The sequence below is a fragment of the Pezoporus flaviventris genome, unplaced genomic scaffold (assembly GCF_033815535.1).
Source record: "Pezoporus flaviventris isolate CSIRO_AGI_PZ_B2104156 unplaced genomic scaffold, CSIRO_AGI_Pfla_v1 ptg000006l, whole genome shotgun sequence".
Lineage (NCBI taxonomy): Eukaryota > Metazoa > Chordata > Aves > Psittaciformes > Psittacidae > Pezoporus > Pezoporus flaviventris.
Window position 1 is genome coordinate 9,911,268 of NW_026892554.1, and position 24,630 is coordinate 9,935,897.

The 24,630-nt window shown below is 37.4% G+C and overlaps 3 protein-coding genes across 10 annotated transcripts in view; 1 reads left to right on the plus strand and 2 right to left on the minus strand.

The window, feature by feature from the left end:
• The window catches only part of EFL1 (elongation factor like GTPase 1), a 76,597-nt gene extending 67,027 nt beyond the window's left edge, over positions 1-9,570 (minus strand). Inside the window, exons 1-8 of one of the 2 annotated variants that reach the window (XM_061446828.1) lie at positions 9,467-9,570; positions 8,998-9,098; positions 8,303-8,370; positions 8,038-8,122; positions 6,522-6,655; positions 5,800-5,937; positions 4,743-4,957; positions 270-393 (exon numbers count right to left, since the gene is read on the minus strand). In XM_061446828.1, the coding sequence (XP_061302812.1) occupies positions 270-393; positions 4,743-4,957; positions 5,800-5,937; positions 6,522-6,655; positions 8,038-8,122; positions 8,303-8,370; positions 8,998-9,088 (855 nt within the window). In that variant the 5' untranslated portion in view covers positions 9,089-9,098; positions 9,467-9,570. Of the gene's footprint in view, positions 1-269; positions 394-4,742; positions 4,958-5,799; positions 5,938-6,521; positions 6,656-8,037; positions 8,123-8,302; positions 8,371-8,997; positions 9,099-9,451 lie in introns of both variants that reach the window. The other variant, XM_061446826.1, reaches the window with a different exon arrangement.
• Positions 9,571-9,676: 106 nt separating this feature from the next.
• On the plus strand, positions 9,677-17,341 carry SAXO2 (stabilizer of axonemal microtubules 2). 2 transcript variants are annotated; one of them, XM_061446839.1, is made up of 4 exons: positions 9,677-9,867; positions 13,472-13,651; positions 14,576-14,778; positions 15,608-17,341. In XM_061446839.1, the coding sequence occupies exons 1-4, from the start codon at positions 9,827-9,829 to the stop codon at positions 16,588-16,590; spliced, it is 1,407 nt and encodes a 468-aa protein (XP_061302823.1). In that variant the 5' UTR covers positions 9,677-9,826; the 3' UTR covers positions 16,591-17,341. The 2 variants fall into 2 exon arrangements, with proteins under 2 accessions (XP_061302823.1, XP_061302822.1); XM_061446838.1 differs by lacking the exon at positions 14,576-14,778 and having other exon boundaries at positions 9,733-9,867.
• Positions 17,342-21,844: 4,503 nt separating this feature from the next.
• ADAMTSL3 (ADAMTS like 3) overlaps positions 21,845-24,630 on the minus strand; it is a 180,243-nt gene continuing 177,457 nt past the window's right edge. For 5 of the 6 annotated variants that reach the window (XM_061446830.1, XM_061446831.1, XM_061446829.1 and 2 more), the window contains exons 28-30: positions 24,219-24,423; positions 23,249-23,358; positions 21,845-22,528 (exon numbers count right to left, since the gene is read on the minus strand). In XM_061446830.1, the coding sequence (XP_061302814.1) occupies positions 22,306-22,528; positions 23,249-23,358; positions 24,219-24,423 (538 nt within the window). In that variant the 3' untranslated portion in view covers positions 21,845-22,305. Of the gene's footprint in view, positions 22,529-23,248; positions 23,359-24,218; positions 24,424-24,630 lie in introns of those variants that run through there. The other variant, XR_009742174.1, reaches the window with a different exon arrangement.

The window sequence follows — 24,630 nt, forward strand, 5'->3', positions numbered from 1 at the left end:
ATCCCTGAAGCTGGAATGTCACTCATTTTGTGAAGACAGACATTTAAGAGCACCTTCAAATGAGGTTTCCTCCACCTAGCTTTTCAGCTGTCAATTTTGGAATGTTCTCTTCTCCAAAGGCTGATGCAAGGCTATACTAGGTACTTTATACCTCCATTTATGTCGGGTGAAAGGCTACTAAGGTTAATTTTCAGAATAGACAATGAGGAAGATAATAATAATTATACAAAAAATTAGAAACCAGGTAATATTTCTGATAACCTTCCTACCTGATCACCTTTCATTATCTTCTTTGCTTTTGTATTTAGATAATAATCTCCCCATAAAGTCTTCAGAAGTACTGCAGGCTTGATTCCAATCTTTTGGCTATACAGTTTGGCAAAATGCTCAATGCTGAAAAGAAACAAAATGAATCTTGATAAAAGTGTAATGCTGTTTATAAGCACTTATCAGCCTAAGCAACAGACATCTTATGTGAAAATGACACATAAATCTCAAATCCTTGGTTTATACCCATTTTCCTGTTTTCACTTAAGCTCACATTGCTTAACATTTACACCTGCAAAAACACTCAGTCATAACAGCTCAAAAATGTTTGCAGTATTTGTATGTTTTTGTTTTGTTTCAAGTCAGCTTCAAGGTTGAACTTGTTTATTTGAAATAAATATTTGTGCCCTACCCTCCTCCCCCAGTAAAAACTCAAAAGCATAACACAAAAGTTCTAAATATTTATGTGATTATTCAAATTCATTATATGGAAGACATCCCACAACACATTTAACTATGGTCTGTGACCAGAATGATACAAGTTAAAAACCAAGTCTTCCTTTGAGCCACATCTGAGCCATCAGATGGTGGTAATTATTTTTTCAGTTAACTACTTCAGGCACTTCTTGTTGCTTGAATCATTGCTTTAATAATGAGTAAAATCCAGAAAATAATATGAAAACTGTAATGCCATGCGTTATAAAGCCAATTCTATCATTCAGTGGTTCACAGGAATCACTAAGAGCACGCTGCTTTCTACCTAAAGAGGGAGTCCTGAACATTCTATGGTTTCCTTGCTGAAAATGTTCATTGAGCCGTAATATGCAAAAAAAACCCAAACAACTAAATCCACGTATCTGCTCCCTGTGCACACAGAAACAAATCTACATTTACAATCAGAACAATCCTATTTACAGACAGTGATATGTGATAATCTGGTTTTTGCAATCCAGAATTCTTAAATTTTTACACACCTAAAAAAAGACCTGCCCATGTCAGCAAGACATAAGTTGTAAGTGCTGAACCAAGACCAAAAATGAGATTTTTGTTTTCCAGAAACTAATCCAAACTCTGAAGAGGGGGAGAACTTGTGCCAGCTACTCCTGCATATGTATTTATGGCATTTTTCAACACCTGAGGATTATGAGAAAAGCATATGTACTAATAGCACTGGATGAGGCTGGCACTTCCTAATGGCTTAATTTTTTTCCATCCCGACAAGTAATAGTATCTTTAGGAACAGAACCCACAACCATGTAACAGTAAAGGCTTGCCCTGATTAAGAAAATGCACAAATGATGTGTATTTCACCACAGGGTACTGCTGGCAGTCCAGAAGTACCTCTTGAAACTAATTAAGGAAAATGTGAAAATGTTCCTTTTTCTCCTCGTTATATTATTTATCAGAACCAGGGGCCATCAGTTCATAATATGAAACAAAGTAGTATCAGAAAGCCAACAATCTTCATTCAGCTTCAACAAACATTAAAACATTTTCAGGCTGTGAGGGAAAATGGAGAATTAGGATAGGTATCAATAAGGAAACTAGCAGAGAGGAGTCCTGTGATTTGTCCAAGCCTTATGCACACTTTGTGTGGGATAGAGAACAGTTTAACACAAATTAGTCAATTGTGTAATATATGAACAGCCTGACCTAGCAGCAGAATACTAACATCCCTTATGCCCAAGTTAGATACATAAAGGTTTTTGGCTGATACACAATCTTGTACAGGGATAGTTCAATTAATATAATCCTTAAAAAGCTTCAAGAAATAAAGTGGAAGGGGATTAAAATTTGGGGAATCTTAGCAAACATGTTCTGTAATCTCATATTCGATAAAAGAATCATGGTTTTTTAAGTGCATCTTATACCAGTATAGTATTGGCAAAGAATAAACAGAAAGCCTATCAATCCTCTCCAGCATACCAATATTCCAATCACAAAAGTAAGGACAGGTCATATCTGGCCCATTTCTTCTCTGCATCTGAAGCTAAATTATAACCAATATTTAGATTTCAGCCTTATAGGAATTCTACAAGTAAGGTTCAAGGTACCTGACAAATATTTGAAGTGGCAGAGGCATGGCAAACACAAAGAAACAACCAAAGCTTGGACAGTTATCATTCCACCCTAAATCATTTATCACACATTTCACTCTGCAGAAAGAATAGTTACCAACATACACCAAGTGCTAAAGGTTTTGGGGGAAAAAATAATAAAACGCCAGAAAATCAGCACAAGGCTTATCCCTGAAACCCACAAATGACAGACTCTCAAGCCCTTAGCACTGTTTTAGAGAAATTTTCTTCTCTGCCTCTCTGTCTATACACCAGTGTTATAACAAATGAGATGCATAACCTGGAAATACACCAGACAGTAAACCCCCGTGTCTAGCAGTTCAAATTGAAGTATTTTTCTGCCAAACTTGTGGCAGAAAATTGGTTTGTTTCTCCAGCTCACATTTGTACTAAATTTAATTATATCTACAGAGAAATCATCATCAGAAGTCATGAAAGGAAGACAACTACCTGAAGTATCACTTCTGTGGAAATAACTATTATATTCACCTACCATTTAAGAACAACATGCTTGCTTTCTCATTACAAAGGTGATCACAGGGTGTTTATGACCACATGTTTATATCAGAATGTAGTTCTGTAACCTATAAAATCTTAATAGTTGATCATTTACTTGCAAATATCAAGTACCTTAATCTAAAGAAAAGCTTCTAAATTGCTTTTGAGCTTATAATTCTACTTACTGCAACAAAGAACTCCAGTGCATCATTTTTTTTAAGAAGCATTTTTCTTAATGTTTACCATTCCTTGGCAGCACACTTAGAATACTTATGCTAAACCTCGGCCACCTCTGAACTTCCTGAAACAAAAACTTAGCTATTTGTTTTCATTTATTCCCTTCGACAGGCTCTGTCAGTATCCAAAACAAAAGTAGACTGCAAATTGTCCAATCTTTATCTGCACAGGATAAAAAAAAAATACTCTAAATAATTTCAACATCCGCTTAAGAAAATGTTCATATTCTGACTCCAAACTTCAGTAAGTTTGTAACAGTTACATCCCAAACATACTGTGTAACAACAGTTTATCACCATAACTCATTTTTTCCATGGAATGTCAATGAAAGTCAGGAAAGCTAAAGCTTACAGATATCAAAATACTGTTTCCCTGCACATCATAAAACAGAATAGTAACTGTGGCACCATATGGAAATGGAGGACTTCTGGCAAGACATGCTAATGTGCAGGTCTCCAAAGGTACCAAAAAAAAATGGTATTGCTTTCAAAATGCCTCCCCTCAAACACGCCCTCTATGAAAAGGTTATCTTTCAGGCTAAAGAACATGTCAGAGTCTGAAGATTTGTTTTTAACTTCATAACACACACTCTGACTTTTCATTTTATAAATTATTATTATTCATGACAGATAGTAAAACTAAAATAGCACATTTTATTTTCCCTCTCTGCTGCAGTGATAAGAAATGTTTGTGTTAGACTACAAGTTACACATGGAACCTTATTTAAGAACTCAACTTTGACTTAAAAATCCTAGAGCTAATTTTTTCCTGAAGGATTTACAATATTAAACATATGCACTGTATTACTGAGTACATCTTTTTAATTGTGTTTTCATGATGAAGACAACGACTCCACCTTGTGGATAACAATCAGAACACGTGTAATCTCTACACTAGCCCACTGATCTTTGATACTACTAAAAACGGGTCTGAAAAACAGAACTGATCACAAATTCAAATACAGTACTCCAGAAAATTTTCTGAAATTGTTCTATCCCAAAATTCTTATGCTCATATAAACTTCCCTGCAATGTTCTTTAGCAACTGCTGAAACAGAAATATAAAGATACCAGATAAAGAGAAAAGAAATGCACCTGCATGAATGAAGAACAGAAAAAAGCTAGATTAAGAGTGATCAGCATAAACACTTCAGGACAGATGATGTGCCATTTCAAGGACAAGTCAAAGCCTGGTAGAGAAAAAACGATCACAGTAATGCTGTGACCCAGAGTTGTACCGGACCAAACTGGACAGCTGAAACTGCTGCCCTTACACCAGTTGCTTGCTATAAATGTCACTGTTCCTGTAGCCGAAGGTCCAATCTGCATGTGAAACAGCTCCTTTACTGCCAGTTTTTGGCCTATTACAGCCTATCAAACATCAGCAATTAATAAAACACTAAGTTTACTAGGCTAGGCTGATCACTATATGGGCTCAGCAGCTTCTGTGTGAGTAAAACAAGGGTCCCTATCACACAGATCTCAAAGCTGGCAGTATTTTGAGCTGTACAGTGTTAATAATACATTAGAACTGATTATATACAATTGCATAGCCCAGAAAAACAAAAATAAAAGAAACTTCAGAAATATAAAACAACTGAAAATACTTCAAGATTAACCACTATCATTAATTAAAAAGTCATTAACTAAACCCCAGGCTTACCCAAAACCCCAGCCATCAATTGCACTGGCAAACACCACATTTCCATGGTCTGGTGAAAAATAGAGATGTGAATCATCAGTATCTTCCAATCCAGCACTCCAGTCATAAATTTGATCTCCTGGTGCAGTGTCTGAAATATTTTCACTTTCTGTTTCCTTCTCAGCTCTTTCTTCTAAGACTTTAGAGGTAAAGAGTGCTCCAGTAACTGCATTGATCTACAGAAGGATACATAAAACAACCCAAGATTCAATCACTCTTTCACAGCCCTTGCAATTAAAATGCAATTCCCTCTCCCCACCAAAATATAAAGAGAAGTTTGGCTGTGATTCATTTTGCAATTTAAAGCACAGACCTTGTGTCTAATCCTGCCCATTTGAACAGAACAGGGAGTGTGATGAGACTAAAATTTTGACTTAAATACCATGTACATTCCAACTCAAAGTCAGCCACATCAGGACTGAATGAGATATAGAGTACCATGTGTAATACACTTTGTGTCTCAGAACAACGAATGGCAAAACAGAAACTTGTTACTGACAACAAACAAACAACAGGAGGACAAAGAGAAACCAGGCAGATAAGTCCTTAAAAATAAGTTCAGGGGGGCAACCAAATCACAAAGTTTGAAAATAACTTGATTTATGACTTGAAAGATGAATTAACTTCATGCCTGCATAAACCCATCAATATCAGAAGCAGCTGAAGCACATTATTTGTCTATCTTCAAAGAAGTTGAGCCAATTTAATAGGAAGAACAAAACATTCAGCATATTATTTCTAAAAATGAAGACTCTTCCTGATGACCTGTCAAGAGGCATTTAATACTCTTCTCTATCATGGGCATTCTGAATAAAAATCAGAAATGAAAGTATCTCAGTGTTTAATATTAGACTAGATGTTATGATGCTTGAAAAAAAAAGTTTCTGCTGGACTAAATTTATTGCAGCTATAAAGTAGTGAAAATCACAGTGTCTCTCAATTCAAAAATAGAGAAAAGGGGGAAGAAGAAACCCTCACCAAAATCTGCTGTGTGAACATGACACAATAGCACCAATACCTGTTCTAAGATGTTCTTAAGGTGTGAGTACGCTTCCTGAGGGGTGAGCTTGAGCTCCACAATCAAGCGATCAATTTTATTGATCACCAATACTGGACGTATATTTTCTAGCCATGCTTGCCGCAGAACTGCTTGAGTCTATTAAGAAGGAAGTTGTTAAGAAAACATTACAGAAAGCTTGATACCACAAAAGTTAAAGAAAATTACAATATAATTCTAAAATTTAATTAAACAGAGAGTAAAGGACAGCTTGAAAGTCAAACCGGAAATTTGATTACCTAGCGTTAGTTATTATAAAATCCTGCAGAATGGCAGTTTCATAGCAAAAATGCTCACAACAACATAAAACTCTTTATAAAAAGCCATGAAAAAAGCCATATCAATGTTATTTTGCATATTTCTTCAATACCCAAAGAGCACACATAAGGATACGAAATTAATTCCACTTAAGACATTTATTTCTTTTCAATACAAATGGTCCACTACCTAAGAAGTAGGTAATACTGTTTCAACCCTATGTCACTAGACCCACTCACCAGCACTGCTCAGTTTTTCAGCACAAGTCTGAAACTAACTACCCTTTCATACCTCAAGTACACTGTCATTTATTAAAAGTTTTACAATATTTCTTAAACCAGCTCATCTTTTATTTCTACATAATACACTTAAGACTTTGCTTTATCTTCTCTACCTTCTTTCTCTATTAATATATTTTATTTCACCTGTGGACAGACCCCTTCAACAGCATCCACCACTATGATGCAACCATCACAGAGTCGGACAGCAGTAGACACTTCTGAAGAAAAATCCACGTGCCCTGGGGAGTCTATTAAATTAATCAGATACTCCTCATTACCTAGGATCAAACAATAAATTAGTATTTCAGAGCACTTTTCAAAAACATTTTTCAGCCACCTGGTTACACTGCTTAAGCTATTAGTAATTTCTAAGGACCAGATCTACAGTAACCATTACACTTAAAAACTCCAATAAAGCAGGACAACTGTGAGCAGAGTAACATCTGGTGGCTTTGGTTTAATTTCACTCTTTATGCCAGTCTTCATCTTTTAGTACCCAACTACCTTCAGGAATTTAAAACCAAAACCAAACCAAACAACCAAAAATCAAAAACCCTAACCCTGAACAAGCTTATAGTAGCATTACAAGTAGATTACTAGCTAAAACAAAACTGACTGCATTAGTCTGCATTTTAAAGACTAATCATGACAGAATATCATTAAAATAAACCCTGTATTCTTGATTAAATATCTCATTTCAACCTCGTGTTCTTTTTAGAACATGGTTTTGACTCCATATTAGTAGAATGTCTTCAAGATACCAATACAGGAGAAGTTTTTAATATTTTCTACACTACTTCAAAAAAAAAAAAAAAAGTGGAGACTCCAGTCAGCTTTTAATGAACTCAATACATTTATCATCAGCCATAACCAAAATAAGATTAAACAATTTTCCTGTTTAAGCGGTTATACTGGAGTCTAAATTTCAGTACAACAGAAAAACAACAGACATAAGAAGTTTCAACCATTAAAAGTAAGGTCATTTCAGAGTCAACAATAAAACAGCCAGTTTACAATAGTAAGCTGGAAGATTGTTGATTTCAACTATTTTTTATAATCAGCTGTAGATGAAATGGAATGACTAACAGTGGCTTTTCTGTTCATGCAAACAGCTATTCTTTTTCCTGCACAAGCCTATTAGTAATGTATTCCAAGGTTTCCCTTTGCTTAGCTGAGAATAAGACTAGTGAGGAATATGGAGTCATAAAAAAGATGACACTGTAACTACACTATAAAAGAAAACCTCTGAACAATTTATAGCAGTGTAACAGGCACCTTGCCACAGAGGTATACTAAACTACAAAATCACCTTAAATTTGTTGGGTTTTAAAAGAAGGTCTTGCCTTCAAGCAACGTTAGTTCAAGATTTAAGATCAAAATATGATATTAAGATCTAAAATAAAAAGATAAAGGCAACTATTCATATAGCCTCCACTCAGAGATATGATTGAAGATGGTGCCTGTAATCCTGAGACAGAACTTTTCTTAGCTAACAGTTGAATGAATAGATGTCTAAGCCTTTGCAGCATCATAGCCTAGCACTGAGAAACACAAAAGGAAAAGTTCCATACAAAAAGATCTCAACAAAACCAAAGAAAAGAGAGGGAAAATTAACTAAAATACGTATTAAAGCTTATACTCACCAGCGTCAACAACTTACCTTTCACAAAGTGCAGTGAAATTGCACTAGATTTCATGGTTATCCCTCGGATCTGTTCATCTTCTCTACTGTCTAGGTATCTCAGCTGAGTACAGAAACAGAAGAAGAGATGATAAATCTGTAGAACTATCTTCACAAGCCAAAAAGTACGACTGTGAGAAAATGAGGTTGAGCAAGACTAAGAGAATTTCCTTAATTATCTCTGATTCACAACTGCAGCATGTACACACCAGAAGTTTGTTATAAATGACAGTATAAACACTACCTTGCCTGCCAAGCGGCTGGAGATTATTCCATTGCTAGAAATTAGACAATCAGCCAGAGTAGTTTTGCCTGAAAAGAAAGAGTTCAAATTAATAGAGACAGTGGAAAAGGATACAATGATATTATGAATGGTGACAACATCCTGTGTTCTAAGATACCAACATTAATAAAGGCTTCAAAATGCCACAAAAGTACAACTTAAAATGAAACTGATTATTCAACTTGACCTGTTAGGTACACACAAGCTTATTTTTGAAGAGTGGACGTCAACTTTACCCTCACATGACTGGAAAAACAGTTGAAATAACAAACAACAGAAGTACATCAGAACCTTAACAGATCATGCAATTAGACACATTTCCACCTACATAACAAACGTCTTCCCTTAAATAAACATGGAAACATAACACCCATGTATATTGTTTATGCCAACATTCAGCATCACAGAAGTAGAAAACATTCAGTTTCAACTACTCGGAATCATTAGTGTAATGCTCTCTTAAGTTCTAAAAAGCTGCAACAGGCCAACAGAAATGGGCATAAAGCAAATTTAGTTCTCAGGATGACGATTAAGGCAGTTTAAAGCTAAAGCTGTGAAAACCTGTTGCTTTAAACCAGTGACCCAAACATCTCGCCACCATCACGCACACTCTTTTCCTCACGAGGTGCTTCCTGCCAAGCACAAGCACGTCTTACCATGATCCACATGGGCCAGTATACAGATATTCCGGATTCCAGAAGTGTTCTTCTGGAGGCCAACCATCTTTCCCACACTTGTGAGGACCATGGCTACCTAACTGTGAACGGAGGGAAGTGTTTTACTTAGGAGACAAGTTAAGAAACAGCCTTTTTATTTTAACTGCTACGCCACTGCGGCTGTTACTCATGGGTGAAACCTCCGGCACAAGGATGCGTCACGCCGCGCCGCTCGGCCACCATGTGCCCTCCGCCCGGACAGCTGAAACTGACAGGGCTGGGGCCGCGTTTGCTCTGAATGCGCACCGGGAGGTTGCCGCTGGTCAGTTTCTCATCTCCTACGCTCGCACAGCCCCGCGGCTCTGTGCGCCCGAAGCTGCCCCGGCACGTACAACCGTCCGCGCCTCCCACACAGCGGCACCCCTGCCACCGCCTCCCTCGGCGCTGCTCGCACCCTCCCGCGCTTCACCGGCGCGCAGCCACCACAGGGGCCGATGCCCAGGAGAGGGACTCGGAGCTGCCCTGGTGTTCCCACGCCTCCACCAGCAGCACCGGGCGCGAGTGCCTTAAGGGTCTGAGGTGAGGAAGGGGGAGGCCGCGCCGCCCGCCCCCCGCGGCCCCTCACCGCTGCGTGTCGGGGGGAGCTCCCCCCGCGCTCCCTAAGGGCTCCGCCGCCAGCACCCGGAAGCCCGCGCGCATCCCGCTCCGCTCCGCCCCGCCCGTGCGTGACGCCGGACGGAAGCCGGCGGAGGCCGCGCACGGCGGGGACGCCGCTGTTGCCGCGCAACGCAGCGCTTCCCTGGTTACCGGTCGGAGCGGCTCGGGCAGCATGGGGCGGCCGCGGTGTCTGTGCGAGATCTGCACCTGCGGGTAAGCTACGCCGGGGTCCCTGGGAGCCGGTCACCCCCGAAGGGTCACTCCCGAAGCGCTACGGCCCCACAGAAGTACCCCCTTGTCTCGTCCCCCTCACCCGCCCCACTCCCGTGCCGGGCCGTGGATAGCGTCCTTAGCGGCGGGACGGCAGAAACATTCCCGTTTCAACAGCTTCTGGGTTCCGTTTCTTCCTAAAGGAGCCTTCTCGGTAAATGTGAAGCAGCAGGTTTGTGCTTAAGTAGGGTAGGGAAAAAAAGCAGATCTGGAAAGCATTAAAGTCTGTCAAAGCCAACTAGACAAGACCGCAGGATCGGGCTTCCCCATGAAGCAGAATTAACCTTTACTGGGAGCTCCGAAAAACCCTCAAAAGAGTTTGTTTGTTTGTTTTCTGGAGAAATCAACCTTGACAGAAACCTGTGCAAGAACTCTGGCCTTTAAAATATATCAATATATTAAAATATATTTAATATATCGCATCCAGTAATAGTCTCCACTTGGAAGAAAAGCCCCACTATTTCTTTAAGTTCTATGATCACATATGGAGACACACAGCTCATCATCCTGCTGTAGCCTCTCTGCCCCAGGAAGGCTGGTGTGAGAGGGTACAGCAGGCAATTTTCTTTATAAATCACTGTTACGGTGGTATAAGCATTATCATCAATGACACAGGTAAAAAAAAAAATCAAGAGTCAGGTTTCCCAAAATCAGAAGTGATTTAAACCTTGCAAAAGTCAGATAGATGGTCATAGGTGTGGAGTCAGTACTGTTAATATTTTCAATTTCTCATATTTCTACGTTAAAAATTTAAAGAAATAAATGAACTGACGAAGAAAAAAACAAACAGACCAAACCAAAAAAATAAATAAAAATGCTGAAAAATACTCATCCTAGGATTCAAAGATTCAGTTCTTAATAGTAATTATATCTTTTATTTTTTAGTATATATATTTTAATATTAATATTAATATTTTAATATTAAAAGAAAAAATCTAACTACTACATACATACGAGAGTCACCATAAGATCACAAGAGCGTGAAGTACTGGGCCAACCCTATGGCTGCAGGTGGCACCATGAACTACAAGTTTCATTTTGACATTTGTAGGGCAGACATGGCCCTTATGTGCTTCTGCACAAGAAGTCTGTCTATCTGTTCATCATGGGGTTTTTTATCTGTACGCAGGCGCAAAAGACAGGCAGTGTGTAAAGCTGAGAATGTCCTTTTTGGCCAAGGCTATAGATGCAGTTTGTCCCATAAATTTGTTTCAAACATCCTACATTAACAAAGAACTGGAACACATTTTTTTCACAATGAGATAGCAAATCTGCATCAGCCTCAAGTGTAGAGATGGAGAGAGCACAATCTGACAGCACAAAAAACATGGTTAAATTCAACCAAAAACTTTCAATTCAAAAACCCAGATTAACAATATAAATAAGTGAATAAAACATGCACAAAAGTTACAGTTTAAAGTAAACATAATTGAAGTTCATACAGTCAATAAAATCTTAACCTATTATTGGCTTAGGCAGCACATGGTGTTTGCTTCACTGTAGTTACAGTGTTTCTGTTTTTAAGGGATGACTGGTTGCTTGGCAGTGTCACCTGGATATGGCCACACATACGCATTGTAGAAGAGGTTTCAAAGCAAAGATCTAATCATAAAATCATAGAACAGTTAGGGTTAGAAAGGACCTTAAGATCATCAAGTTACAACCCCCCCTTTCTCAGTGTCAGCCTTTCCCCACTCATTGCACTTTTATTATATTATTATAAAAGTCTAGATTCCTGAATAAATGCCAGTTAAAATAAAGGAAGATTTCTCTAAAATACAGGATGTTTAAAACTTTATACTGACCACACATAAATATACACATGACAAATAAAAACTATCAGGTCTGCCTTTCCTACTAGGAAAGTAGATGAATCTCAAAAATACAGTGTCCATACATAATTTCTGTCTTTCAGACCATAGCATGTGAACTGGGAGTTCAAAAAATAAAAAACTTTGAGTAGTGCTTGTTTAGGTGTTTTAGTAAGTTTTTGTTTAAGTGCCGAGAAATAGCATACACTCACCTCCTTGTTTTCTTGCCCTTCCTGTTCTTTCCATTTTCCTTTCCCTGGTATGTTCTGAATAGGTGTCTCAATTGTTACTTGACTATCTGTTGACTTGATTGAAAAGCAGTAAGCACCTGAGGCTTTGAAAGGTTCTGGCTTCTTATACAGGGCTACTTCATTTATCATCTGTTGAACTACTGAGCTGGCAAAGTCAGGCAGCCCAAACTAATACCAGCTCTAGGGATTTCCAGTTCCAGATAACTTCTTTCAGTGTTTTCTTGATTGGTTGGTTGGGTTTGGGTTGGGTTTTTTTTTTTTCATTTTACTTTTCCTAGCAGGAGTCCTTCACATCTGTTTCTGTATTCTATTTTATCTTGCTATAAATTATTGTTTTTTTCATTTTTGGTATTCACTGTGAGAAAAATTTCAGATCTTTCAACTAGCTTCCTGAAACTTGAACTTATTCATACCCAATAAGAGCTGCACTGGTTTGCCCTTCTTCTCATTTTTAATATTCATGTACTGAATTTTAGAAAATACATTTATTTTAAACATATATTTATTATTATATCCCTTTGCTTATATCTGAACCAGTATTGCAAGCTGTCAGCTGCAAATAGGAGGAACATTTTTCATGATATATCTCCTTAAAAGAGAGATTAAATAATAATCACATCAGCCAAAATAAAATTTTAAAATTATGCTTGAAACAAACTGCTAGAGATGTGTTATGCAAATTAGAATAACAAGGTTTTCACAGCAATATAGAAAATAATGGGTACATTTTAATTTCACGCAAAATTTACTCAAAACGACAGGTATAAGTAGTAAATTAAGTCATGATATATCTCTTAATACCTTTTAACACAATGGTGTCATTAAAATAGGCAATGTCAAGCAGGTGCAATTGAAATAAAACCTACGAAGAAAAACAGATGTCGTTATTTATAAACATAATTTTGGATTGAGGATTTAGTCAGCCCTTTTTATTAAAAAATAAGGGTTGAAAAATCAGAAATGAGCTGCAGAGCTCTAGGAGCACAGAGAAGATTTCACACCCCTACAATTTTAATCAAAAAACATTAATCAAGAGTTGTGGTGAAAATAGGTGAGCAGAGGCACAGAAATAAAGACAAGCAATGAGAGAAAACAGTCAAAAAGAGGCAATATGAGAGGATAAATGAAGCATAGTTATTTTTACATGTAAGACTAGCACTATTACTAAAGATTAAAAAAAAGAGAGGAAGGTGCATCTTGGTGGTAGCATCATCTAGAGGCCTGAGATCAGCTGTATCCATCCTTCATATTCTGTATTAAGGACTAACTTGCATGCTGATGCTGTTCATTACTGCATAAGTATACTGTGCTCTGGGACCTATGCCATCAGCACAGGATTTTGGGGTTTTATCACTCAGAAACCATTTTAAGCACAGCGACTGACATTGTTCTATCTTCCACATCCATTACCCACTCCATAGAGTATGTTTTTTTTCCCTTAAACGAAACTATTCAAAATTATCTCATCTGATGTATTTTACCCAGGCGCCATCGTTGCCTTCATAAACCCACAAGGATTTATGATAATGGACAACAGCCATGCCTCACAACAGAGTATGTGGAAAAATATCCCAAGTATAGCAACATCTCTCCTCCCTGGAGCTTTAAGCCAAAACAAGAGTACCAAGTGCATCATGGGAAAATGGAAGGAATTACAACATTTAAGTAAGCTTTTTGAAGCAATGTGTTTCACAATTGTTCCATAAAGTTTTTCTTTTTTTTTTTTAAGGGGGGACTGAACATTGTATTGTAATCATTTTCAAAATGCAATCATTGCATCTTTTACACTTTAGCATATATAAAAGTGTAAATTTTGAGTATAGAAATACTGTTACCACAAAAAGGTCACTGAAAAAAAATGAAGCACTCATACAACAGGATTTCCATGTTTTAGAGAATCCTGTCACCTATAAAGATAACCAAAAATTTTTATTCATGTTTTCAGCCTGCTTTGGAAATCCAGATCTCGTCTAGCATGAACAAGCTGGCAAGCTGGGGAACTTTCTGTAATGCATGTGTGGAATCTGAGACTGGGAGGAAATTAAACCTTAAGTAAAAAGATCAGAGATTTTTTTTCTTTTTATTTGGTTCAAACACTTCTAAATTATTAGATGTTTGAAGAAAACCATCTCTAAAGCGGTTCAGTAGGTCTCTCCTGTCAGTGTACAAACTGATATTAAGCTTACAAAATTAAAGAGCATCTTTCAAGCAGTTAGGAAAAAGACATCACTCATTCCTTTTCAATAATGTGACAGGAGCACAAACCTTTTTACTTTTAATACATTTTTTTTTTCCTTTCAGCTACAAGGACAAGAGGTGAAACTTCATGTAATTATTAAAATGGCCAAATGCATTCTGCAAGATTGGCTGTGTACTGCATACACTTTTAATGTAATGTACCCAAATTTTATGTGCTATGGTTTTCTTTCCTCCTTGCTATCCCTCTAACATATGGCTTCAGATTGATTTTTCAGAGTAAACATTATAAGTTCTCATTTTTTCCATATAATGAAAAAATTGACAAAAGTGCCTCCATCAGAAAAAAAAAAAAAGTTTTTTAACCAGTGTTTCTCTTTTTCCCCATTTCAGATCTGATTATTTACCATACAATATTGTGAAGCGACATTTTCAGGTACAAGAAGAATATAAACCAAAGACAGGAGAGATAGAACTGGGAACCACATACCAGAAAGATTACAATGCTCATAAAATAGAACCAGTGACATTAGTAAGACCTCTAGAGAGGAAACACACTACAGGAGGAAAACTGGATACCATACCAACCTATCAAGGTAATAATATATGCCACCTACAGGAGAAAAAAACAAAATGAAGGTAGTATTCTGAATTACCTATATCAGAAACTGGATTTTTTTAGTTTGGGCCAGAGAGTAAGACATCATAGAAAGCAGGTGAGAAGGCCTCAAAATGATCAGCACTCTAGAGGTGATGTTTACTGGTTCTACAAAAAGCCTTTGCTAAGGTTTTCTTGGCTAAAAGGAGAGAAACGCTAACTTATGCTTGGTTAGATTACCTCAGGCAAAAGTTGGTTGTAGTTAAAGTGCCAAACTAGTTGAAATAATAAGAATCAAATATGGCTATTAAAACAGAAAGATTGAATACTTCGTGCAAAGTGAGCAGAGGACGGAGTAGAGAGACAGAAAGAGTTGGAAGGGTAAAACTTGGCGAAAAGACTCTTAAAAAAAAACAGTTATATTTCACTAGTTCCTTTAAGCTTAAGCTTATGCTAGATAGAAATGCATTTGTATAAATACATTCTAGTTATATTTACTAATTGAAAATAATTTATAAGGAAATTTACTCTATTTAGCCTACACACAAGTAGGCTATTTTCTATACACACTAAATACGTACATGCAACATTTTCCTTGAGGATATAGTCAAAATAGGACATCATGTACATTTTTTTGTCTTTTTTTATCACACCAATAATAGAAGACAGTTTTGTCATATCACAAACACGCAGAAAACATTCTATTCTCACTTACCTCCATTGTATTTGTTTTGCAAGATTTCATACCAGAATAATTTGGCTTAATTTTAGAGGAATGGTCTTAAGTAATTGCACTTGTATGGTGAAGTTTTGGTTTTGCTTTAAAGATGACTACAGGTCATGGGAAGTTCAAAGAAGGGAAGCTACTAAAGCGGTATGTATATACCACCCACCTACAGAGAAGTTTGGAAATTCTACTACATTTCAAGATGACTTTGTTCCTAGGGAATTGAATCCCAGACAAAGTTTTAAACCTCCTTGTGTAGCCAAGCTTTCAGATGTGCCTTTCAATGGTGCTACCAGCCATCGCACTTCTTATATTGCTCATCAACTGGAACCAAAATTCATAAGACCAAAAGAAGAGTACAAGCCAAGCAACCAACCCTTTGTAGATCTCACAACCCACCGGAATGATTTTAAAGGACTACCTGGGGAACTCACAAAAAGCTGCAAGCCTGAAATTGCAAAAGTTGGCTCCAATGCTCGTTTTAATGGAATCACTGAATTCCAGGATCGTTTTCAGCCGTGGCTGGTCTCCTTACCTGAGGTCCGCAAAACCAGAGAGTATGTTCCACCCCCAGGCAGCATCGATTTTAACTCCACAAGCCGTCTTGATTACATTAAGCATGAAATTTCTCCTGCTTTCCCCATAAGACCAGCTTCTAATAGAAGAAGAACCAATGCCCCTTTTCAAGGGAGTACTACTACGAAAGAAGATTTTAAAGCATGGGGTACCTGTCGGCAAGAGATTATTAAGAAACAACAGGAAATTCAAAAACCCATGGGAAAATTTTATGATCGAACTACATTCAAATCTCATTACATACCACATCAGATCACTCCAGTACAAAGTTTCAAACCTGTACATGCTATAGCTCTTAATTCAGGTCCTTTTCAAGATGAAACTATGTATCACACAGAATATACTCCAAAGAAACCAGAGATCTGCCCAGGAAATTATCCATCTCCTCCAGGTTATGTCTATGTAAACACAGATTCTCATGGTCACAAATTCTTTCGCCAGTGTACTCCAGAATTTTCCAAGTCAGATAGTAATCCTATTCCAAAGGAAATAGCTGTTGTGTCGTAATACTGAACTGCAGTATTTCAAGCACCCTGTTTAAAGAATTGAAGCTCTACTCATTTTTTTCTTTAAAATAACACTGAAAGCAAACAATGCAAATTTTGCTTTTAAAATTATTTAAACTAATAGCTTGAAGGAAATGAAAGCAAAACCAGAAGTTTATTACAAGAATAATAGAAATTTGCCAAATTTTATAGGAATAATGCACCTTATACAGAATATATTCTTTTTCTGATCACGCATTCGAGTTTCCTTGCCTTCCCAAATTTTATTACTCTCCATCTCAAGCATAGGTATTGTACATTTAATTCTTTCAGATTTTCCACAAATCAAAATTGTATTTAGGAAATAGCAAGTATCTTGTGATCATAACTTCTTTTCATAGTCAGCAAATAATGCTGTTATCTAAATAATTAGCATCAGTCCAGTTTTTCATCTCAATACTTTGAGTAATCTGATAAGAAGATATTTTTTCTTTACACTTTGCTGCCCAAATCATAAGATAGCATCCCATCAGACCTCAGAATTCCTGAAAGCCCGGGTTTAGCATTTGTCGTCATTATTTTTCCTTCATTCAGTTCTGAAGACGGTACAGATTTCTAATTTCTAACAGCAATTAATATGAAGTATCCTTTCTCTGCTCCCGTACACATACCTGAGATCACCCAGACATAAAAAGCAGATCATTAGACTCTGTTTCCTGATTTTCCTGACCATGAGTTTTCAGCCTCACTCCCAAAGGAAACATAGCTTTGGACACACTATGACCTTCGACCTGAGTAATTTTTAAACCCAGTTTTCAAATTCATAAAATTTTACAAACAGATTTCAAAGGTGATTGTTTTTCACGTTTTTATGGTAAATGGTGAGGAAGCAGAAAGAATCAAGCTCAAAATGTTAACATCTTCCTGCTATCTGATTTTTAAAGCCAAGCAGCCTGTTACCACTGCCTGAGTTCACAGCAGAGTCAGTTTGATAGGGAAAATGGCAGAAAACTATAAAGGTGTATGCAGAGATAACAGAAAACAGTGTAAACTAAGTTAAAAACAAAAAAATACCAGCCAAGATGCAGGAATCTGTAGACAGCCTGGCTTGAGCCTGTCTGCTCTTCAAAGCATTACTTATTAAAAAACACAGGAAACAAATGTTTTCCAGAAGTCGTACATGCAGTGATTATGCTTCTGTATGAGATATTTAGTATTTTCTCTATGTATCTTTACCTGACTTGGCGAAATCTAAATGAACTTAATTTCAGTCCTATTATGCTCATGATTTAAGCAAGACCCAATAACTCTATGATTAACACTATCATGTTCTATCACAGTTATTTCAGTATGATTTTTTTCAGTATTGCAGATCTTGTACGCACTGCTATAGGGCAGTCATTTGGGTTCTAAAGAATTATGTGCTCCTACTTCATAACCAAATCACCAATAAAAGGACTAAGATGGATGATGGATACATATTGTAAGCAGGAACTGGATCCTATGCAAGGAAGAAAGCTGAACTGAGTATATTAGCTGTGCATAAATGTGTTGTATGAGAGAGCTCCAGACATTATTAAAGCATGAGTTACTTTTGTGTAATGTTTGCCTTTGTCCTGTGTTTTTATAATATGACTCTGTTAAAGAAACAACAACTCAATTAACATTTTCTCTCTGAAGATTAATGTCCCCAGCTGGTAAAGACATTTTGGATTGAGAATGAACAAGGGCAATGTAAAGCTGTGATAACCTAGAAGCAGGACAGGAAAAAGTACAATTCATTGTCATCCTTCTAAACCACAGAAGAAAACAAACTACAAACACCCTTTTCTTGATGAAACTCGGGCCATTCTCCCTCTAGCCACAACTGGGAAAACAAAGTCAAAACTATGCATAGTTGCACCTACCGAAGTCTGTATCCTATACACGGTCTTGGTAGCTCATGAGAAGTTTACAGAATATCCTTCCCCAGATCCTGAAAGGTCTCTTTTCTAGGGAAGAAAAAAACCTCATTGAGAAATGCAACCTGAATCCATGAAGTTATGTGTGCATGTTCTGCTGAAAATCACTCCTCTGGGTCTGCGAGTGAACCCACATGATTTTTGTAATTTTCACAGATGTTGATTTAGTTCTTAAGTCACTTCCCCTCCCCTTAAGTTATGGAAAGTCATTGGGTGCCACCTACCAGCACAGTACAAAAACTTTTGGGAGGAAGTAGAGGGCATATTCAGATACATTTAATAGTTCCTCTGCAGATGTGTTTGAAGACTTTTTTAGGGTGGAGGGGACATATTCCCTTTCATTTCACCTGTAATGTTTCCCCCCCCAGTGTAATACTGAAAGAGAGAAGCCTTTATTACATTACAGTTGAAAGAGCCACAACCTACTGATTGTGCTTCCAGCAAAAACATCAAATGATATTATAAACCTTCAGATGGTATCCAATACTTGAGCTCAACTTTTTCATAAGCAACATGTTATTGAAAAGCAGACAAAATGAACAGCAGGCTGGAAAATTAATATTTCTCAAAATAACAGCTGTTAAAAAGCATTTTATGATGTCATGCTAAACCAAGATGTATAAGCAGAAAAGTTACTCATGGATTCAATTGGTATTCTGAAAGTGCTTTTCGGGCAGTACGATGTACAGCATGCTCCACAGTACTGCTATACAGACTGCACAGAAAGAATCCACTGATGACACAAAAGGAGAACTAAATAGATCCATGCACTTTTTCAGTGTTACTATTTAGGGTAACTGAAACACCACCATTTTATCGCTAGACATTTATTTTCAATTTAATAAATTTTTGAAGGCTTTTCTTGTTCATATTATTTATGAGACTCTTCTTTCTAAATACTATTACACATATTGGAAATTCTGAAACAAGATTTTTTTGCCTTGGCTATTCCCATCACCCACTAGATTTAAAACATATAGCTGTTCTGTTGGATCTAAATGAACTCTGCTTGGTGCAGTACATTGCAGGCAGCAAAGAATTGTAACTTTATTCCACCTTTTTAGAGAATCCTGATTCTAGATTTCAGTGAGTCAGTTCTGATTTATTTGGATTTTGGCAAATTCTCTTCCCCACTTTTTCAGTCAGGTTACATCTATGATGCCTCTTAATAGCAATGCAAAGCAGACTGTAATGAAGCTGAAAAGCTGTCTGATAAGCTGTCAAAAATAAGAAGTAATCTTAGCTTTGGTAAAACCTCAGAATTATGCACATAGCAGTTGATAAAATAACACTTGGAATGAAAACATAGCTACCATGAAAACCACAGTAACAAACCATCTCTCAGTAATCAGTGTTGAATAATCAAACTAGACTTTATTTCAGAAATATCAAAACTACGTTCAAGAAAGTAAAATCTTCAGTTATTGGAGAAGCAATAAAATAAATCTACAGAGGAGTGTCATGCCAATTGCAATAACAAACATTTACAGCACTGCTTCTGTATAGCATGCATACTTAACCAAAGATAGAGTTAAAGCAACAAAAAAAAAGCTATTTGTTAACATTTGAAGACTTTAAATATATGCAAAAACATGAATAAGAAATTTTGGTAATAAGAAAAAATATATGTCCAAAAATCTTTATTAAACACTGTACAAAAAATATTGCACTTTTAAAATCAGACAATAAATATCTACAAAAGTATCTTACAAATGTTTTCTTTTAATTTAAGAAACTGCTTAAACAATCAAGACCCATCGCTGATTAAAAAGGTACTGATCAGGAATATCCTCTCCTTGCAGTCAGCCTCCAACACAATAGTCCACACTAAACGTTTTCTATACAGTAGTGCTAATCTAATTTTCAGTGATGCAAACCCATTGTGCAGGAATGCTGTTTCTAACACTGTTCCTACAGCATGCCCGCTGATTAGTGTGTAATGTAGATCCAAGTCAATACAAACATTCAGACCTCCAGTATGTGCAGTAGTTTGGAAACTACAAAAAACCACATCTATCTGCTGCCTCTTAGGGGGTTCTCCCTGCTTGCAGCCCTAATGAGACACTCTGCTATGTGGAAAATAATTTACCTGGGAATATCATAATCAGAATTTATTAAAAAGACTCATAGTTTATGGTCATGATGAAAAGTCATATTGATGGAAACTGCTCAAAATAGTTTTCTTGCACTTGTCTATCTTCATAATTAATGATTGTTTCTTGGACATTAATGGGGGGAAAAACCCAACTTATTCAAGGCAGAAAATGTGACAGCCGTTTTGGCCAGTTAGTGGCTCCCCATTCGACTTGATATGGAAGAGAACAGCGCTCACAAATGTTTCATTCACAGCTCTGACAAGGAAGCCGTGTGTCTAGTTTAAAATCAGTACAAAAGTCCAGTCATGCCAGAACTTCAACTGTACTTCAATGGCCGGAGCAGAAGAACAGAAACAATGGAAGATGACACCCCATTTATTCAAAACAGATCTATTACTGTTTTGAAAATTGTACTAGCATCTACAATGTCTTTTACTGCATACACATAACTACAAGCACAAAAAATTGAATGTACTTCTGTACTCCACCCGACAGCTAATATCAGTAAAACATATCCTGTGAGAGCAACCCTTAAGCTCAAGCTGTTTATGAAAATAAAGTTGTTGCCAAATACTTTACAGCTACAGGCCACAGCTTCTATAAATTTAAAAATTGTGTTAAATTTGATAAAACAATGAAAACAAAACCTAGGGGTCAACAGTTGCTGCATTCCAGAATTCTTCAGAGGATTTTATGGCTTTGCTTTTCTCATAAGTTAAGGACAGTCAGCACTATCTGGTGCTTTTAGATAGTGCTATTTCCCCTGACGAAATTGAAATGTAAAATTTTTACAGATGGTATGTCATGATGTTATATTCCTAATCCAGACACGAAGATCTTTAAAACATTAAAAGTTCCATTGCAGAGAGTGGATAATAAAAGTTTCCAGAAAAATTGCTCTGTCCAGCATACCAATCTGCAATACTGGTTTTTCATTAGCCCCCCGTTTCCATTTACTGTTATGACTAATGTCTTATTTGCAAGTGTATACTTTGAGCAGGCTAGTTTAATGAACCTCTCTTCTCACTCTTCACTGCAGCATTATGAACTTCCCACAGAAGAGTTATATTTCGTGATGTGACTGACAACATCTTTGTTTGTAGGTGTCTATCAAGCATAACTTTAGTTGCTTTACAAATGTACAGTAGGGAGTTGTATCCTTGCATTTGCCTTCTGAAAAAAATATATTTAAACATTAAAAGGCTTTGTAATGAACTTTTTGTTGTAATTGTAAACAACTGGTGGATTCCTTGGTAGCTTTGCAGTTATTTTACTTTGCATTTCTGGCAGCAGTGGACTCCAAGCTGAGCTAGGTCACAAATAAGAGGTGTGATCTCACTGCATCCATTTACCTATTTTCTGTTTCATAAAACTACCCCATCTTTCAGGAATTAACAGCTTGCCCAGAGACTCATGAGTCACAACTGGCGCAGTCATGTAGGGAAGTTTGCATAAAACAACTTCCTAAATATCCTGTTTCTAAAAGTGCTTTTGAGGCTTTAATATCAAACTGGCCTACTCAGAGAAAAATAACCCCAGGACTGTGAAGTACTCCTTGGAGAGGATAGTTTTACCTTTGATGTACAATCAAATGCTTGCAGAATCATTAGCGTACAACTGTGAGTCACTTTCTAATATAACTGCTACAAACTATTACTATGCTCATATATAAATAAACATTTACACACTGCTGCAGGCTGTGCCATTGCAGTGTTGCCAGGTCACTGGTCTCTTCCTCCATCCACAGTACTGATCAGCCACAAGTTTGTTATTCTTTCTGTGTACACAATACACTCGTCTTGACTGAAATCCACTCCCACAGTCCACACTGCAAGGCCTCCAAGGGCCTGTCCGCCAGTAGACATCACATGCCTCTGAAGAGCAGTTTCTTCTGACAGGAGACCTGTGAAGGAAAATAAATGGCAGTGAAATGTTTGCTTTCGTGCTATACCATTATTTGCAGAATGATAGAGCTGATGTTGGAAGGGACTTTTTGGAGGCTGATTTGTGTTTTGAATATCTCTAAGGATGGAGACTCCACAGCCTTTCTGGGTAATCTATTCCAGTGCTTGAGAGTCCTCAGAGGAAAAAGATTTTTCTTATATTTATGTTGAACTTCCTGTATTTCATTTGTGTTCATTTAGCATGCCTCGCTCATGAGGAAACAAATGACAATGCCTTGTATCTTCAAACCAATTCATTAATAGTGGAACAGAAGAAATGTCTTGAGGAATACTTAACTGACCCTGAAATGTTGCATGCTCTTCATGCATAGCCTCTCTCCTGAACACAAGTAATGTTTCTACGCTGACACTGAACCTCCTCAAACTTTTGAAGCTGCCAAAGTGGAATCCTGGCTCTCAGTAGTACATGGAAGTTTCACGGCATACTTCAGCGGAGCCAAAATTTCATTGTGTGTGGAGTGAAAGTGCTTTGACATGCTCACAATTCAGAAGCATTTCTACAGCAAAGAACTGTGAAGAGCTGGGCTCAGTAATCTAGAAACACGATAACAATTCCCATGTATGCACTTGTTACCCATTTATTCCCTGCTCTTCATTGCCCTGTATCTTTAATAAGATCATCTAAAGAATCTAACTTGTAACTGCTTCAAACTGCATACCTCTTTCTTTCATCGCAAGAATAGTTTGACACCAAGGATCCATTACGAAGTTGACATATAATGTGACGATGGTGTAAGCCTACAGGGCGGCCTATGCAGCGACCAGAACACTAGAAAGTGAGAGAAAAGAATGAGGGGGGAGAAAAAGAAACAAATAAGTTAATAATAACAGAAATACCCTTCTAGGCAGTTACCCTGTCATAATTCTTGATCTGCATTTCTCCTTCAAGCATTCACCTCTGCTCGGATAAGGTTTCTGTGTAATTTTGCCAAGATACCGACTTTGCTGCCTGCTCACTACCTGTTCATAAAGCTAAATCAATTACCTGTGTTCTCAGCATTTTCCATTGCTAGAGCTGCAGCACCTTATCTGTAGCTCTGACAATCACAAACTTTCTTGCTAATGCCTGTATCAGGAATACAGCAACAGTAATCCTCTTAATTCACTTCTCTGCTCATTGAATAGTAATGGCTCTGTTAATAATCATAAAAATCATATCAATATGGACACAAGTTTATGGCACAAATGAAAAAACAGAAAACATAAGAAAGCAGAGTTCTGTGTATTAAACACTTACAACTGCTGTTGAAGCACATTCATATATCTATCTTTGGTGACTTCAAAAGTACAGCTATGCAAACTGTTCTTAGAACACTGCAATGAAAGCAATATACTAGCTTAAAAATGGAATGCATAGTAATGGATTAGCTTATAAAGTATATACTGAAACTAATCCTTAGGTTTTGGATCATGTCTTCAAACATGATAAAACTAGCTCACACATCACAAATTATTGAAAAAAAAAAAAGGATTTGCAATTCATGGGTCTGAAAGGCAATTTCAGCTAGTGCCACACAACTCTTCCTTTAAGCAACAGGGCTCAAAGAGAATAGGTGTTCAGCCAGTGGCATGACAACCCTGACACACTTTTAAGGTCTAAGGAGTTTCCACACAGACTCTGTAACATACCTCTCCTTTTGTCTGCATTGTCCCCACTGCACACAAGGGACCCAGACAGGGTTTCCTTCCCATGGGACGATCTCCATGTATGCAAGCCTCCGGCAGCACTGTCAGCACACTGCCATTAGCTTTCACTTGTTGACAAGTTATTTGTCGATAGTGAAATCCACTGCCACACGATGCAGAGCACTCAGACCATGGACTAGTTATCCACCTACAGGATGCAGAGACAAATTTACAGCAGCCATGAAAGCATTGCAAACATCCTGGTAGTTTGCAGGGATCTGTTTGCAAATAAAAACCAAGAGAACCTGTCATCGCAACAGAAGTCAGACTGCTTGTACTCAACAGGTTGTCGTAGGTAAGCCCTGTAGACCCCACTGGATTTAACATTTCTGAAAGAAGGACAGCATACTTTCCC

Coding starts and splice junctions, on each gene's coding strand:
- SAXO2 (XM_061446839.1), top strand. CDS start 9,827: ATGGGGCGGCCGCGGTGTCTGTGCGAGATCTGCACCTGCGG. Junction 13,652..14,575: donor GAAGGAATTACAACATTTAA/GTAAGCTTTTTG, acceptor TCCCCATTTCAG/ATCTGATTATTTACCATACA. Junction 14,779..15,607: donor TACCATACCAACCTATCAAG/GTAATAATATAT, acceptor TTTGCTTTAAAG/ATGACTACAGGTCATGGGAA.